The sequence below is a fragment of the Megalops cyprinoides genome, chromosome 9 (assembly GCF_013368585.1).
Source record: "Megalops cyprinoides isolate fMegCyp1 chromosome 9, fMegCyp1.pri, whole genome shotgun sequence".
Lineage (NCBI taxonomy): Eukaryota > Metazoa > Chordata > Actinopteri > Elopiformes > Megalopidae > Megalops > Megalops cyprinoides.
In genome coordinates this window covers 4,698,729-4,711,772 of record NC_050591.1, presented here as the reverse complement: position 1 = coordinate 4,711,772, position 13,044 = coordinate 4,698,729, and the positions used below count along the sequence as shown (strand labels likewise).

General features: G+C 42.4%; 2 protein-coding genes across 5 annotated transcripts in view; both read right to left on the bottom strand.

Moving 5' to 3' along the window:
- The window catches only part of nf1a (neurofibromin 1a), a 96,415-nt gene extending 95,867 nt beyond the window's left edge, over positions 1-548 (bottom strand). Inside the window, exon 1 of the mRNA XM_036536054.1 lies at positions 327-548. Within this exon, the coding sequence (XP_036391947.1) occupies positions 327-386 (60 nt within the window). The 5' untranslated portion in view covers positions 387-548. The remainder of the gene's footprint in view (positions 1-326) is intronic.
- A 2,735-nt stretch (positions 549-3,283) lies between these two features.
- On the bottom strand, positions 3,284-12,494 carry LOC118782840 (galectin-9B-like). 4 transcript variants are annotated; one of them, XM_036536433.1, is made up of 14 exons: positions 12,136-12,494; positions 10,906-10,994; positions 8,876-9,080; positions 8,165-8,284; positions 7,937-7,960; positions 7,721-7,750; positions 7,470-7,499; positions 7,219-7,248; positions 6,942-6,965; positions 5,508-5,543; positions 4,784-4,816; positions 4,560-4,648; positions 4,032-4,188; positions 3,284-3,671 (listed from the first exon to the last, which is right to left on the bottom strand). In XM_036536433.1, the coding sequence occupies exons 1-14, from the start codon at positions 12,172-12,174 to the stop codon at positions 3,525-3,527; spliced, it is 1,053 nt and encodes a 350-aa protein (XP_036392326.1). In that variant the 5' UTR covers positions 12,175-12,494; the 3' UTR covers positions 3,284-3,524. The 4 variants fall into 4 exon arrangements, with proteins under 4 accessions (XP_036392326.1, XP_036392328.1, XP_036392327.1 ...); XM_036536435.1 differs by lacking the exon at positions 5,508-5,543; XM_036536434.1 differs by lacking the exon at positions 7,470-7,499.
- Between the last annotated feature and the right edge of the window lie 550 nt (positions 12,495-13,044).

Here is a 13,044-nt window from a genome sequence, read left to right as displayed (position 1 = left end):
GACAGCAAATGTCTTGGTCAAGATATCGGATTTGTTCAGCTAATCATACAAAAAATGAGTCTTAAAGAAAGCTGGTTGTTCTCTCCGTGGCGTTCTCCCTTTGCTGTGGTTCTGACAATATGACAGGAGTTGTTATCAGTCTCCTTCGCCCATCCTTATGAGTTGCAAGCTCGCCGTAAACTGCGGACCACCTGAGCCAGTTACAGAACAGATCGCAATTTCTGGCCCAGGCCCTCTCCCTTTTAGCAAACAAGCTTGCTGGCAAGCTGCCTCCAGAAACCCAAAAGACAGTGGTTGCGACCCCTCATGCAGTCCCTCATTCTTACCTGCTCGTCGAATCTATTAATTACGGCCTGAACCCATTCCACGGGTTTGTGCGCCGCCATGGCCGGCCGTATGGGAGCCGCGGTGGGCTTCTTGCGATCCCGAGGCGAAGAGCGCCTTTCCTCGCAATTTTCAAACAGCAGGTAAATCCTCGGAAACCTCTGTTGGAACTGGGCGGTGAGGGCTTGGCTGTTTTTTCTCCTTTCACCAGACTCTCATGCCGCCATGACACTCCGCCGGAAGTTTGAATCCTCCTTTCCAGTGAAGCCGAAATGAGACCATCAAGCCAGATTGCAGGGGGTGTGGGTCGGCGGTGTTGCTTTTATAATCATAGACAGCGCGCACTTTTCAGTGATTGGGATGGATGAGTCACATGCGGCGTTTACACCAATAAATGAGGAGAGCGCATTTTAAACGAAGAGAAAAGCAACAAGCCTACAGTCACTGCGCCTGCGTCGGCGGGTCTCCGCGTTGTGCGAGAGCGAGAGGGGCCGAAGGGAGGCTGTGAATGGCTGGGTTCGCGGACCATCAGGCTGGGCTGTCGCCCCGTTTCATCAATGAAACCGAAACACGAGTGATGTCATTTTGCGCCGATATGCTCAGCGTTGCACGTTTAGGGAATAGCCATCTAGAAGCAGAACTGAGAGATGGAATATTCCGTTTTAGGCGCATGATAACACACCTCTAACTTTGACGCTGGAAGACGTGGAATGGCTGGTAACAGAGTTAGCTCACGCCTCAATCGCAGTGTGATCACACAGGCGTCTGTTTTTTTGCAATGTACAACGCTCTGTGTGCAGTTATCTGAAACTATTATATAACTGATTTGCCACACTTTTCTCCCAACCCCCCCCCCCCCCCCCCCCCCCACTGACATAAATGAGGAATGATATAAGGTTTCATTCGAGGACAAGGTGATATTTATTAATTCGCGACCTCTTTCAAACCCACGTACACTCGTTTCTCTCCATTGACAGCTGTTGCATGAATGTGTGGGTTCGTGTTTGTGGAAAGGGGAGAAAGGAGGGTTGCTATCATTCAACACTACATTGCGACAGGGAGCGCGTATGTAAAAGGATCGTCGTGCTGTAATAGCCTGTGCCGGGAGGGGGTGCTGTCTCCCAGGTGTTGTGGTACAGATGTAATTTCAGTGCCGAAGCCTAACGGTGTTTTTGCCGTAACTGTCAAGTCATTTCTCCTTATTATCTCTGCTCATACAGTTTTAACTGTATTTGGACAAAGCTGAAAATAGAATGACGCAACAACCAATACTCTTAACTCCAAAAACAACTTAATTTGTGTAGGTAATTTGGTATATAATTTGTATTGTGAACCTTACTATCGCACGTAATCGATCCGGTGTAATCAGGAATGCTGACCCTTTAGTGCCATCACATTACTTTGCGCGCAGTGTTTCTGTCCTGCTACCTCTCACATACCAGGGGCTGATGTCAATACTCACAGAGCAGCTGAGCGACATGAAAGTTTTACAGTGAAGTTCACAGTTAAAGACTCCGTGCTATGAACCACAATGTGTCATTTCTCCCGTGTCCTTCTCTTAGTTCCTTAAGTTCCCCTTTAAATATATCCCATATTCTATATGTTCCATATGGACGGATCACGGAAATGGGCAAACCTGCCACCGTTTGAAACGCAAGGACATCATAAAGGACAATGGGATATACTGATCCGCGAGTAACTGTGCTGTGTGTGTGTGTGTGTGTGTGCGTGAGAGAGAGAGGGAGATTACCGTAGTTTCTCCTTTTACAGCTTTGTTTGTGATTCAATACTGCCTCTAATGGTGGTCGGTGCTTACAGTCCATTTCCACTGAAAATCGCCTCCAAAGACAAATACAAGAGGCAAGGAGGAATTCGTTTCTCAACGGGACATAAACTGTGAAGGCTGGAAAATTCAACACGTGTGTGTGTGTCTGTGTCTGTGTAGCATATGTTACTGTGACTGAACAAAAAATGCTTACCACACGTTGCATGACCAGTATTCCTTAGGGCTTGCATTGTTATCTTGCCATTAAATAACGTATTATAGTGCTTCTAAAAATTACGCGAGTAATCGTTTGGAATAACATCGAAATATCCACGTGCAGTGGTTTATTACAGATTTCTGTGCTTACAGTCCTACAATTGCATGGGATTAATTGTAACCTCTTGAAGAAATGTATGCATATCTGATTTCTTGTACATTTTCACGTGTAGCTATATTAAATACAATGGCAATTTAAAATGTTATTGTGGCATACACCGCATCCAAATGGTCCCTTTCAATGTGTATCTGATAATGGCTTATTCACAAATATTCTGCTGTATGCAGCTGTTAATGTTTAAATGCACTCAGTTTGTTCGCTCCCGTTATGTCCATACCCTGGTTCACTGCATAACGCGCGGGCCCCAATACATCATGATCACAGTAGATCTCCCCGGGGGAGAACTTTCACGATGACCACGCTCAAAATGGACAATCACTGCCATCTATCGATGAAAGCCTGCATAAACACACTTGATGTCGTAGATGCTCAGTAAACGGAGCCAACTCCTCAGGGGTTAGCTGTCCAATCGTTAAAGACAGGAACTCTGCTTGAATGGACCGTGTGTTTAATATGGGAGACGCTGATTCAGTATAACTAGGGCACAGCACACTCGAATATTAAACCAGAGGAAAACGGTTACAACAAACTCATCCTGAAAATCATCAATTAGTTCAGCCCTTAATTTTGACGGCTGATGCAGAAACCTGAAAATAAACATGTACAAAAGAAAAGAGTAAATCCTCTAAAATACATCCTTGTTTCTACAACACAAATGAGTGCACAAACATTGCAAATTTCACAGTAATTAAAAACTGACATGAAACTGAAATTTAATTCAATGCTTTAATGTACAATAGAGCAAAACAAGGCTCATTTCACAAACATTTTTCATTGTAAATGAATGGCATAGAATGTAGCCCTGCAAGCAAGTCCAGTATACAGACAAACCACACACATATTTCCTCACATGAAGGGTCTTTCTCTTCTTTTTGTTTTGGTTAAAATGCAGTAGAATTTTATGCGATTGTCAAAATCCTGCTTCAACTGGTAACTGATTAAAAATAGATGGTTGATAGATGATAACTGATTACTGATGATAACTGATATTAACATGATTCTGAATGATGGGCTGCTGGTGGGCCTTGTGGTCATAGCTCAGACCAGTACAGAGGTCAAGCTCACATCCCCATTCACCTCCAGGATGTCCACCTCCTGGAGGACGGTGTGACGGTGGTTGTAGTTGAACATCTGGGCACCGTTGACCATCACTTCATAGTTGAGGGGCTTGCATATGATGGTCACCTGAAATACCAGCAGAGAGCAGATTATAATGACACAGCAGACACTCCGATCCTCTCTCTCTGAAACACACTCCAACATTAAGACTTCGGCTGATCCTGTCTCTGAAACACACTCCAACATTAAGACTTCGGCTGATCCTCTGTCTCTGAAACACACTCCCAGACTAAGACTTTGGCTGATCCTTTCTCTCTAAAACACACTCCCATATTAAAACTTTGGAGTTTCTCAAGTTAAATGAAAAAGACACAACTTGTGACATGGAACTAAGCAGTCACTGTCAGCCACTAACAGAACCAATGTCTGTGTGGAACCACAGGATCGGGTGTCAGGCACCATGGTGCAGTTGCCAAGGAGAGTTACCATGAAGGGCTGTCCCCTGAAAAAGGGCATCCCCCCGCCACGTTCCTCATTTCCCCATTTCTCCTTCAGGAAGCTGTTTCGCACCACCACATTCTCGTCCACACGGGGGTTAAAATGGAACGCGATCCCCGAGTTGAAGCGCAGGTTGATGCTGAATCTGTGTGGGCATTGGATAGGCATTCTGTGGGTGGGACTCTCCCCTAATCCAACCTCTCATGACCTCTTAGCCACCATTACGAATGCTGTACTGGGAGGGAGGACTAGATCCCAGAGAGGCTCCTTTGGCTAAGTGATCTCATGACATTCTAGGATAGTTGAGGACTGTTCCAGAAACTGATGTACTAACATACAAACTAAATCCACTTTCTTTCCACCTCTTTAGTTTTTCATCTAGTCATTATTTTTGTTTCATAATACGTTTGAAACAGTGTTGAAACAATTTCAAAGATATGTTTTTATTCTGTGCAAGCTGTCGCAAATGAACACAGAGAAAGATGACAGTGCAAAATCCAACCAATGGCACTCCACCTTTGAGCAGTGTGGCTGACCATGCCGTGGATGGTGATTTGACGGCCTGGCACCATCCCCCCGTTGAGGATGCTCTTGTATGGCATAGTCTGTGTGCACAAAGAACACAAAATGGACCCGTCAATCAATTGCCACAACACAAGTCCCTTCCATGAGACAGACATTACACATTATAGCTCTGACGCCAACATAGTGACATAGGATTAAATGGGGGGTGTTCTTACAAAGGATTGCTGCGCGGCATAGGGAGGTGGTGCCTACAACAGAGGAGAAGGAGAAAAAGAGACGTTATTGGTTATTCATGTTGTTGAATGAACCAATCATCTGCCACGTCAGACAGTCTGACACAACAGGTGTTAGAGCTTTAGGGTCCAAGATCCAACCACAATGTGCTTTGCCTTTAACATTGACTAAATAATGCAAGGGTCTTACACTTTTCTGTTCCCTCAGAAACTTTATGATTGGGAACTTTTTTACACTTGATATGAGCATTGTAATTTGAATAAATGTGTGGGGGAAAAATGCAACACCTGCTTAAATTAATTACTTCAAGGTGAGGACAAGGCAAGCTAGGCTTGTGGTTAGGCTAAATCTGGCCCTAAGCCAAAAAATACTGCTTCATCAAAGCTGGAGGCGGAAGCTTTGAAGACAAAGCATCTGCAAAGCATTGACAGTTATTTTGTTTTTCTTGCGCTAAAACAAAAGGAAATCAACCCACAGCAGAGAGTGTCAGAATACCATTACCTCACACAGATGTCATGGAAACAAAACCCAGACAAAACAAAACCCAACAACCCCTCCAGAAGTGGTAAGAGATCTTTGTGCTCTTCATGGTTGTCACACCACTATGCATGCACATCCTGCTCATGATCCACACCCTGTCACCACAACCCCACAAGTCAAGAGACTCTAACAGGATAGGAGAGGACAGACATGTGGAGGACTGACCATAGCAAACCCTGGGGTCCAAAACATTGTGGCAGCCTACAAAAGACATTCAAAGAGGGGGCTCGTGAAACAGCTGTGACCCCAGGTCAGACTGATAGAGCACCTCGAACATACTGTGCGTTTGCATTTTCCATTCAGACCACTATTCTCAAACATCAAGCAGAAAATCAGAACGTAAACTTCAACAGGTTAGAGTTACTAGGTTCCCTCTGTGGACAGCACAGATGTGCAAAATGATGTTTCCAAATGCCCTATCTTTGCATTGGTTTGTATGTAATCAAACTTATCACCACGCACAAAGAATAAGGGCATGCAACCTAGCAAGGTGTTGTCATGATACTTAATCTGCCTTGATGAAATTTCTTTCCAGATCTGTTTCGGTTACGCGGATTCTGCGAACGAGATGATGATAAAAAAAAAGCTCTACAAATTTTACCCATTTTCCAGTTTAAATACTATTCTTACACTTCTTAAAACCAGAATACATTTGATTAATGTTTGCAGTTGTATTCTAATCTAAAGAAATGCTCCTTCTGAAATATTCTGAAAATATTTTTAAAAATAATATATTGCTTGGAAAAAAAAAAAATTGGAGCTTCAGATAAATAAATCCTACATGTTGTGATTTGAATATTAGTTATTTTGTAATTACAAATGTCTTTAGACAAAAATATTTTTTAAAGAAATTCTTCTTTTGAAAATATTTTTTGAAAATGCTGTAACTAAAATGATGTTGAAATTACAACATTAGTATTTCAGTGCATTATGAGTACACTGTCAAGGACATAGTGTGTGGCTTACAGGATGTGCTTGCTTTGCAGGATACTGAGGCTTAAAAAACAAAGAAATAAATACAAAAACAATGTTAGAATTTCCTTTTGCAACTTCAGGTGTTAGTAGTGAAACTCCTATCATTGTGTCTGTGGCTCTTAGCTGCTACTGCAGTGCACAGCTGCTAACTCCACCATATGTCTAAGTCTGCCCGCGCCTGACTAACTGCCACACTGTCACACTAGTCATGCAACTTAATGCTTTTTCTCCTTTATGCAACCCTGTTTTGAATCACCAGTTGTATATAATACTCCTCTCACTGCAACAATCTCTGAAATTCTTTGGAAATGGCTGACGTCTACTTTGCCACCACACTAGAGAGGAAGCAGTACTCCACTAACATCACCCAAGCAACTCGCAGGCACCTGATGAATCGCAGGGCGCCTAAAAGTTCACTGACCTGCTTACCCCTATTCCTGGTGGAACAAAGTAAATTTGATCCATGACTATGGTTTCCCAGTAACTGTTTGCATACTGATGGCTGGTTTTGAACCTCAGACCGAGGATCTCAGCCTATGCTCAGGAAAAGTGCTTTGCTAAATGAGCCACTTGAGAGACCCCAAGCCATGCTACTTTGTGTCAGTACTGTGCAGATATACTTACTGGGTATCCTGGCTGTGGAAAACCCTGAGGGTGGAAGAAAAGAGAAGAAAGTGAACTGGGTTCTCATTCTGTGCACTGTGGTCAAATAGCCTTGCACTCCATGAAGAGCATTAGTAATAAAACACTAACAGGCCCTGATAAATGTCACACACCCAGGGGGTCTGCTGCTCTCAGCAGAATCGCAGACAGAGTTGTCAACCAAAATGGAACCATTTCTGCTCAACTTGGACACATGTGGTTACAGCTGTCTTAGAGTTCACTCATGGCACATACTCACAGGAAATCCTGGCTGTGCTGCGTACTGAGGCTAGAGGACAGGAAAAGAGGAGAAGTAAGCTTTCTGTTGGATTTCACATGTTCTGTTCATATATGGATGGGCAGATAAAGTGTGCTAATGGAATAGGTGGAGCCATCCAGAGCATATTGAGATCAGTGAATAAAAACCATGCAACACTGATGTACAAAAAGAACATAATTTTAAACAAATCCATATACTATGGGTATAACTCATCAGAGGCACATACTCACAGGAAATCCTGGCTGTGCTGCATACTGAGGCTAGTTAACAGGAAAAGAAGAGAAGTAAGCATTCTGTTGGATTTCACACAGTCTGTTCAAATATGCATGGCCGGATAAAGTGGGTTAAGAGAATAGGAAGAGCCATCCAGATCATATTGAGATCAGTGAATCAAAACCATGCAACACTGATGTACAAAAAGGCCATCATTTTAAGCAATTCCATATATTATAGGTATAACTCATCAGAGGTGCATACTCACAGGAAATCCTGGCTGTGCTGCATAGTGAGGCTAGAGAACAGGAAAAGAGGAGAAATAATCTTTCTGTCAGATTTCACATGTTCTGTACAAATATGGACAGCAGAATAAAGTGGGCTAAAAGAATAGGAAGAGCCCTGCAGGATTGATCTAAAAAAGCCCATAATTTTATGCAAATCCATGCATTATGGGTACAACTCATCATAGGTGGATACTCACAGCAAATCCTGGCTGCGCTGGAATCTGAGACAAGAGGAAAAGAGAGTAAGTAATCCTTCAGTTTTCTTTCACCTTTTTTGTTCAAAATGTCTTTTGTGGTCTTTAAGACACGATACAAGAATAGTTGTATATAAAGTCAAGACTCAATCAAGTACTTATTAAACCCCCTCCATTCCTACTTCCCATAATGCTTTGCAGTAGCTCAGCCAATTGACTATGGATGCTCACCTGAGGGCTTGAGAAGGAGATTGAGTTCACCACTACACCCCCATCTATAGCGATGGTGTCCACGTGCCCAATGGGGAGGCGGTGCTTGAAGTCCATGAAATGGCTCCCATTAGCAGTCACCTTAGAAGAATTTGGGAGAGGGGGAGTAAAGTGTACCCAGAGAAAAAAGAGCCAGCTTTTGTTTTTCCTTAGTCTTTTTCCTTAGTCTTAGATTCTTGTAGCGTTATTATAGTAATGATTCTGCCCCAGTGTTTTTGATCCCCTTTACAATATATAGTATTCCCTGACACAAGTAGCTGTCACTGTAACTCAATTACAGTTGGTTGTCCTGTAGCAGCCAGTGGATGGAGAAATGCCCCACTTCCTTTAGCTATCTGCAATAAATTATTAAAATCAAAAGAAAGGAGAACCTCCTCACTTACATGCCACCAAAGATCACCACAAAATAATGGGTTACAGGGCATGTAAGGGATTATCTTGTGATTATCATGTAATAAGCAAGATCTTAAAATTAGTCTGAACCCAAGGGAACATGTTTAAACGAATGCATAATTCACACAAGCAATCATTGGCCTTCACATCCAACCAAACACTTTTCCTGGGTCTTTTTTTCTTGACAACCACCCCCGGGCTCTATTAATGGTTATGTCCATGACAGAGATGGTAACTGTGAGAGCGTCTGGCGAGACAGTGGTGAGACCATGGCCTCACCGTGTAGAAGTCACGGTTGACCAGGAAGGTGAGGATGAAGTTGGAACCACGGGGGATGGGGGCCTGCTGTTTCCGTTCCTCTGTGCCCCATCGCTGCTTAAAGGTGTTGGCAACCACGTACCCAGGATTACTGTCATAGCGTGGGTTGAAGTGGAAGGCTATATCTGAACCTTGTTTTGAGCCACACTGAAAGTTCACATGGAACCTGCGTGACACAGAATGATAGCCAGTTATTAGCACGCATTACTCCATGCTCTACAATGCTGGGAAGTTCTAGCAAACAAAAATAATAATAATAGAAAAAACCTACAGCTCAAAGTTTTTAATTTACAAAGACACCTGCGACACCTCAAACAAAAGCTCTTCAACTTGTGAGCAACAAAAGAAGTGTGTAACTGGTCTAAGGTCTGTGTGATGCCCCCAGTTTTGCATTAATTTTAGGGGGAGAATCTCTTAGGTAGCACTCTGGGGATTTAAATTTAGTACACCATTAATTCTAACATGTACACACCAAAATCATTTTTATCTGACATGAAACTGATTGATTATACACGTTTACCCCCAGGAATATCCACATACAGTACATGTTTAAATGGTCAATGGATCTGGAAGACTTAAAACATTTGGAAGTTTGATTTTGGCCTGGTCTCTGAAGTGATTCCTGCCACACTGTTGATCATGAACCTTTAAATAACGGACTGATTCATATTTTATGGTGCTTCGCTACAAACATTTTTCCTCTAAAAACTGTGGTCCACGTATTTGCTCAGTCTTTAGTTGCCCTGCTTGTTGTATGTGAACTCAACCAACCAAAACTTTTTTGCATTCTTGCGAGTCGTCGGTAAAAGGAACATTATTTTCTCTGAACCTCTCAAGCCTTTCGGTGTCCCGAGTCATCTCTGCACAGGGATTCGCCCTGCTCCTTCTAACACCATCGACAAATCGCCTAATCTTAAACCTTACTAATATGACCACAAGAGGCACAATGAGGCCAGAGGCTCGTCATCTGCCAAACTACAGTCGGCTTAGTAACTTCATCGTCGTTCGGTGGAGGTCTTGGAGGAGTAGAGGACACGGGCTTGTCAGCAAAGTCTTAGGGGATCATATCCATGCGAGACAATCAACAAATAACAAATGAATACTAATCTATTGTGTAGCTTGTTACATTGATTCTTTCTGCACTCGGAATCGTTTTTCATTGTATTTACATTTACATTTATTTATTTAGCAGACGCTTTTATCCAAAGCGATGTACAAAAGTGCATACAGTAAGTATAGCAACAGTACGGGGACAGGATGTGTACAGTTCCACAATGAGACAGATTTGTCAATGTTGTCTCCCACGGCGTGGGCTCCTCATTGCTTTTGCTGTGCTTCCCTGGTAACGTGAGTCCACGGTGGATTTTCGAGTGTTCGAGTGCACAGCTGTACATGAAACAAACGTTCTCCTCCATTCATTAAACAAAGTTTGGTGCAGTTTTTCCGTGGTCTTTGGGACTAATATTCGCCTGCAAATTGGCCTGTGATAAAAATAGATTGTGCAGTCATCACAATATATTGCGGACGTTAAATCACGGAATATCTGGGGGACACTTCAGTCCATCTCACACATGTATGTGGCGATATGCTGCAGTTTGCCACTAGATGGCAAAACGACACTGCATTCTTGCGGTCCGGGCAATGATGGGGACAAGTCGCAGCAGCTTCGCGACTGACAGATGGAACCAGTATTCAGCCTCACTGTGGTCAGTCTCAGAAATAAAAGAAGGAACCGGAGCACGCTCCATACGTTCCCAAACCTCTTCTTTGCCTTCTTTGTCATGTGACCAGCTCTTCAGCGGCATATGGCTGTCTTGCACTGCCTCGGGGTGCTTTGCAATCTTTGAAAGGAGCTATAGCTATAAATGCAGGTTCTTCCTCTTATTAGCAATATCAGTGCTATTAGCGTTAGGATCAGGACAGTGAATAGTAGCATCACACAGTCCCATACTAAAACAAGTTTTAGTATGGACTACTGGCAGATGACTCACCTCTGGGCCTGGGGCAGGACTCGACCAGACACGGTGATCACCTTGCCTTCCTGTAGCCCTCCCTGGATAGATCCAGTGAAGGGGACTCCCTGGAGAAAAAGGTAAATACACTTGAGCAATGCACCTGAGATAGATCTAAATTGGACGATACACTCAGCTCACGGTACGATACGTTCCACGACATGGAGTGCAAACTACCAAATTCATGAAAGGTCATTCCTCGAGAGATAGGCTAATGATGATAGGAAAACAAAAATATAACATTATTCAACAAGTTTCATTCTCAGTTTCTTTATTAATGTATCAAATTAGGTCTTAATCAAAATAAAGTGCTTAGGAAAAAACAGACTTGGACTGAAGTTTTTCTGTGTCTTGTCAGAACGACTCGCCGTTCTGCTGAGAATGGCGTCATGTGCCGATCCTGTTAGTCAGAAGCAGTTCGTACTAATGGCACTACCACTCGCAGAAATTCGAATTAGTAGAATCAGATGCGGGTGTAATGGACAGAACAATACAATTACTAGATATTCCACTGCCTGATTTTGGGGTATATTTGCCTACATTATTGTCATTATTGCCAGATTTAGTCACGAGGTAATTTGATCAGTTACGACATAATTTGATTTCGCAACAAAGTTCTCACATTTATTGATTTTCTGATTTCGCGAAATCAAATGTTGGGGCATTTCCTTACATGCCTAGTCTGAAACAATTTGTCACATAGAGTAAATGGCTGCGCTTGGCAGTAAATCTTAATCTCACTTCCTAAATGCAATGATGCACAAGACGTTTTCACATATTCTAGCAGTGCACATCAAGCGGACAAATACGTCGCCTACACGAAATCATAGCCAGTCATAAGATACAAGAAAACAATAAGCTTTCTTTAACGAATATGTAAAGATCTGCTCCAAAATGGAAGATTTGCTTAAAGGGAGTTGTTGTAATTGTAAAAACTGCATTTCCTGCGGTGCAGCAATATGATATACTATGTGTAAAAAGTAACACATTTCATTCCACTAGGAATACAAACGGACTGCAAATCAGAGGAACCTTAAACTGGAAACACAATCCAACGTTATTATTTATGAGGTATAATGATTAGGTTTCTAACGAGTCTGCTAATTAATTATAACTGCGAGTGCAAATTTAGCCTATATCTCAAAAGAACCACTGCGTAAATTTAGAATCTTAGTCTTTTCACGTGTGGAATGTCGGCCAGTAACTCACCGGATTGGAAAATGGTTGCTGTTGGCCGAAGAATGCCATTTTCTCAAACTGCCAGATAGCCAGCTACCGCTAGTTTGAAGACAATGAACGGTAACTATCACATATACGAGCGATAATCTTCAATCGTTGTGTATTTCCGCTAGCAACTCAGCTCCTTAAGTTTCGTTTTCGTTTATTGCGTTCTGAGAAAGGGTAGGTAAACTGGACTGAGTATTATATTTATGAAATGCGGTGTCAATCCTTATCTGTTCTGAGGACAACAGCGTATATTTTAACGGCGGTACCGCTGGAATAATAAACCTACTAAACTGAAAACTTTAGTTTTAATTTCCCACGAATAATCACCACTAAGCGCCTAGGCGGGAATTATGTACAAGTGCCAAGGTGACCTCACTAATAGAAATTCAGGGCGGATATAGGATTGGCAATATATGAAGCAGTTTTAGAAACGTAGACGCATAAAATGGCCTGTCTGAAAGTCTTGGATGGTTACTTAAACAAATTGTACCTATAAATGTATGCACAAAACAACTGCAGATGATGTTAGGCCTACTATATTTTTATTAATACAGTGGCGATAAGAGCCGGTGGTCTGTAGTCCCGGCGAGGCAGGTGGCAGCAAAATCACTTTAAAATGGTTAGCCTTGTTCACTTCCCGGGGAGAATATTACTTAGTTCTACAATCACTTGTTCAACAGAATAAAATAATACAAAATTGTATAATGTGAAATAATACAAACGTGTTGCTTACAGTTCAATACAACTTAAATTAATTTGCACAAACATTTCCCATACGTCGTGAAATGGTGGCAGTGGCATGGAAAAACATCCTTACATCCAGGAAAAAGTATTCTGGAAAACCAAAGGAACAGTAATCCAGGATTCAACTCTTTATTTGAACACAAACTG

Bases quoted from the DNA above. Each gene is read 5' to 3' on its own strand.
- LOC118782840 (XM_036536433.1), bottom strand. From the start codon at position 12,174: ATGGCATTCTTCGGCCAACAGCAACCATTTTCCAATCCG. The intron at 7,961-8,164 runs GTGAGCATCCAT...CTCTTGTCTCAG, and splicing joins TCTCCTTCTCAAGCCCTCAG to ATTCCAGCGCAGCCAGGATT. The intron at 4,817-5,507 runs GTCAGTCCTCCA...CCTCTGTTGTAG, and splicing joins GGACCCCAGGGTTTGCTATG to GCACCACCTCCCTATGCCGC.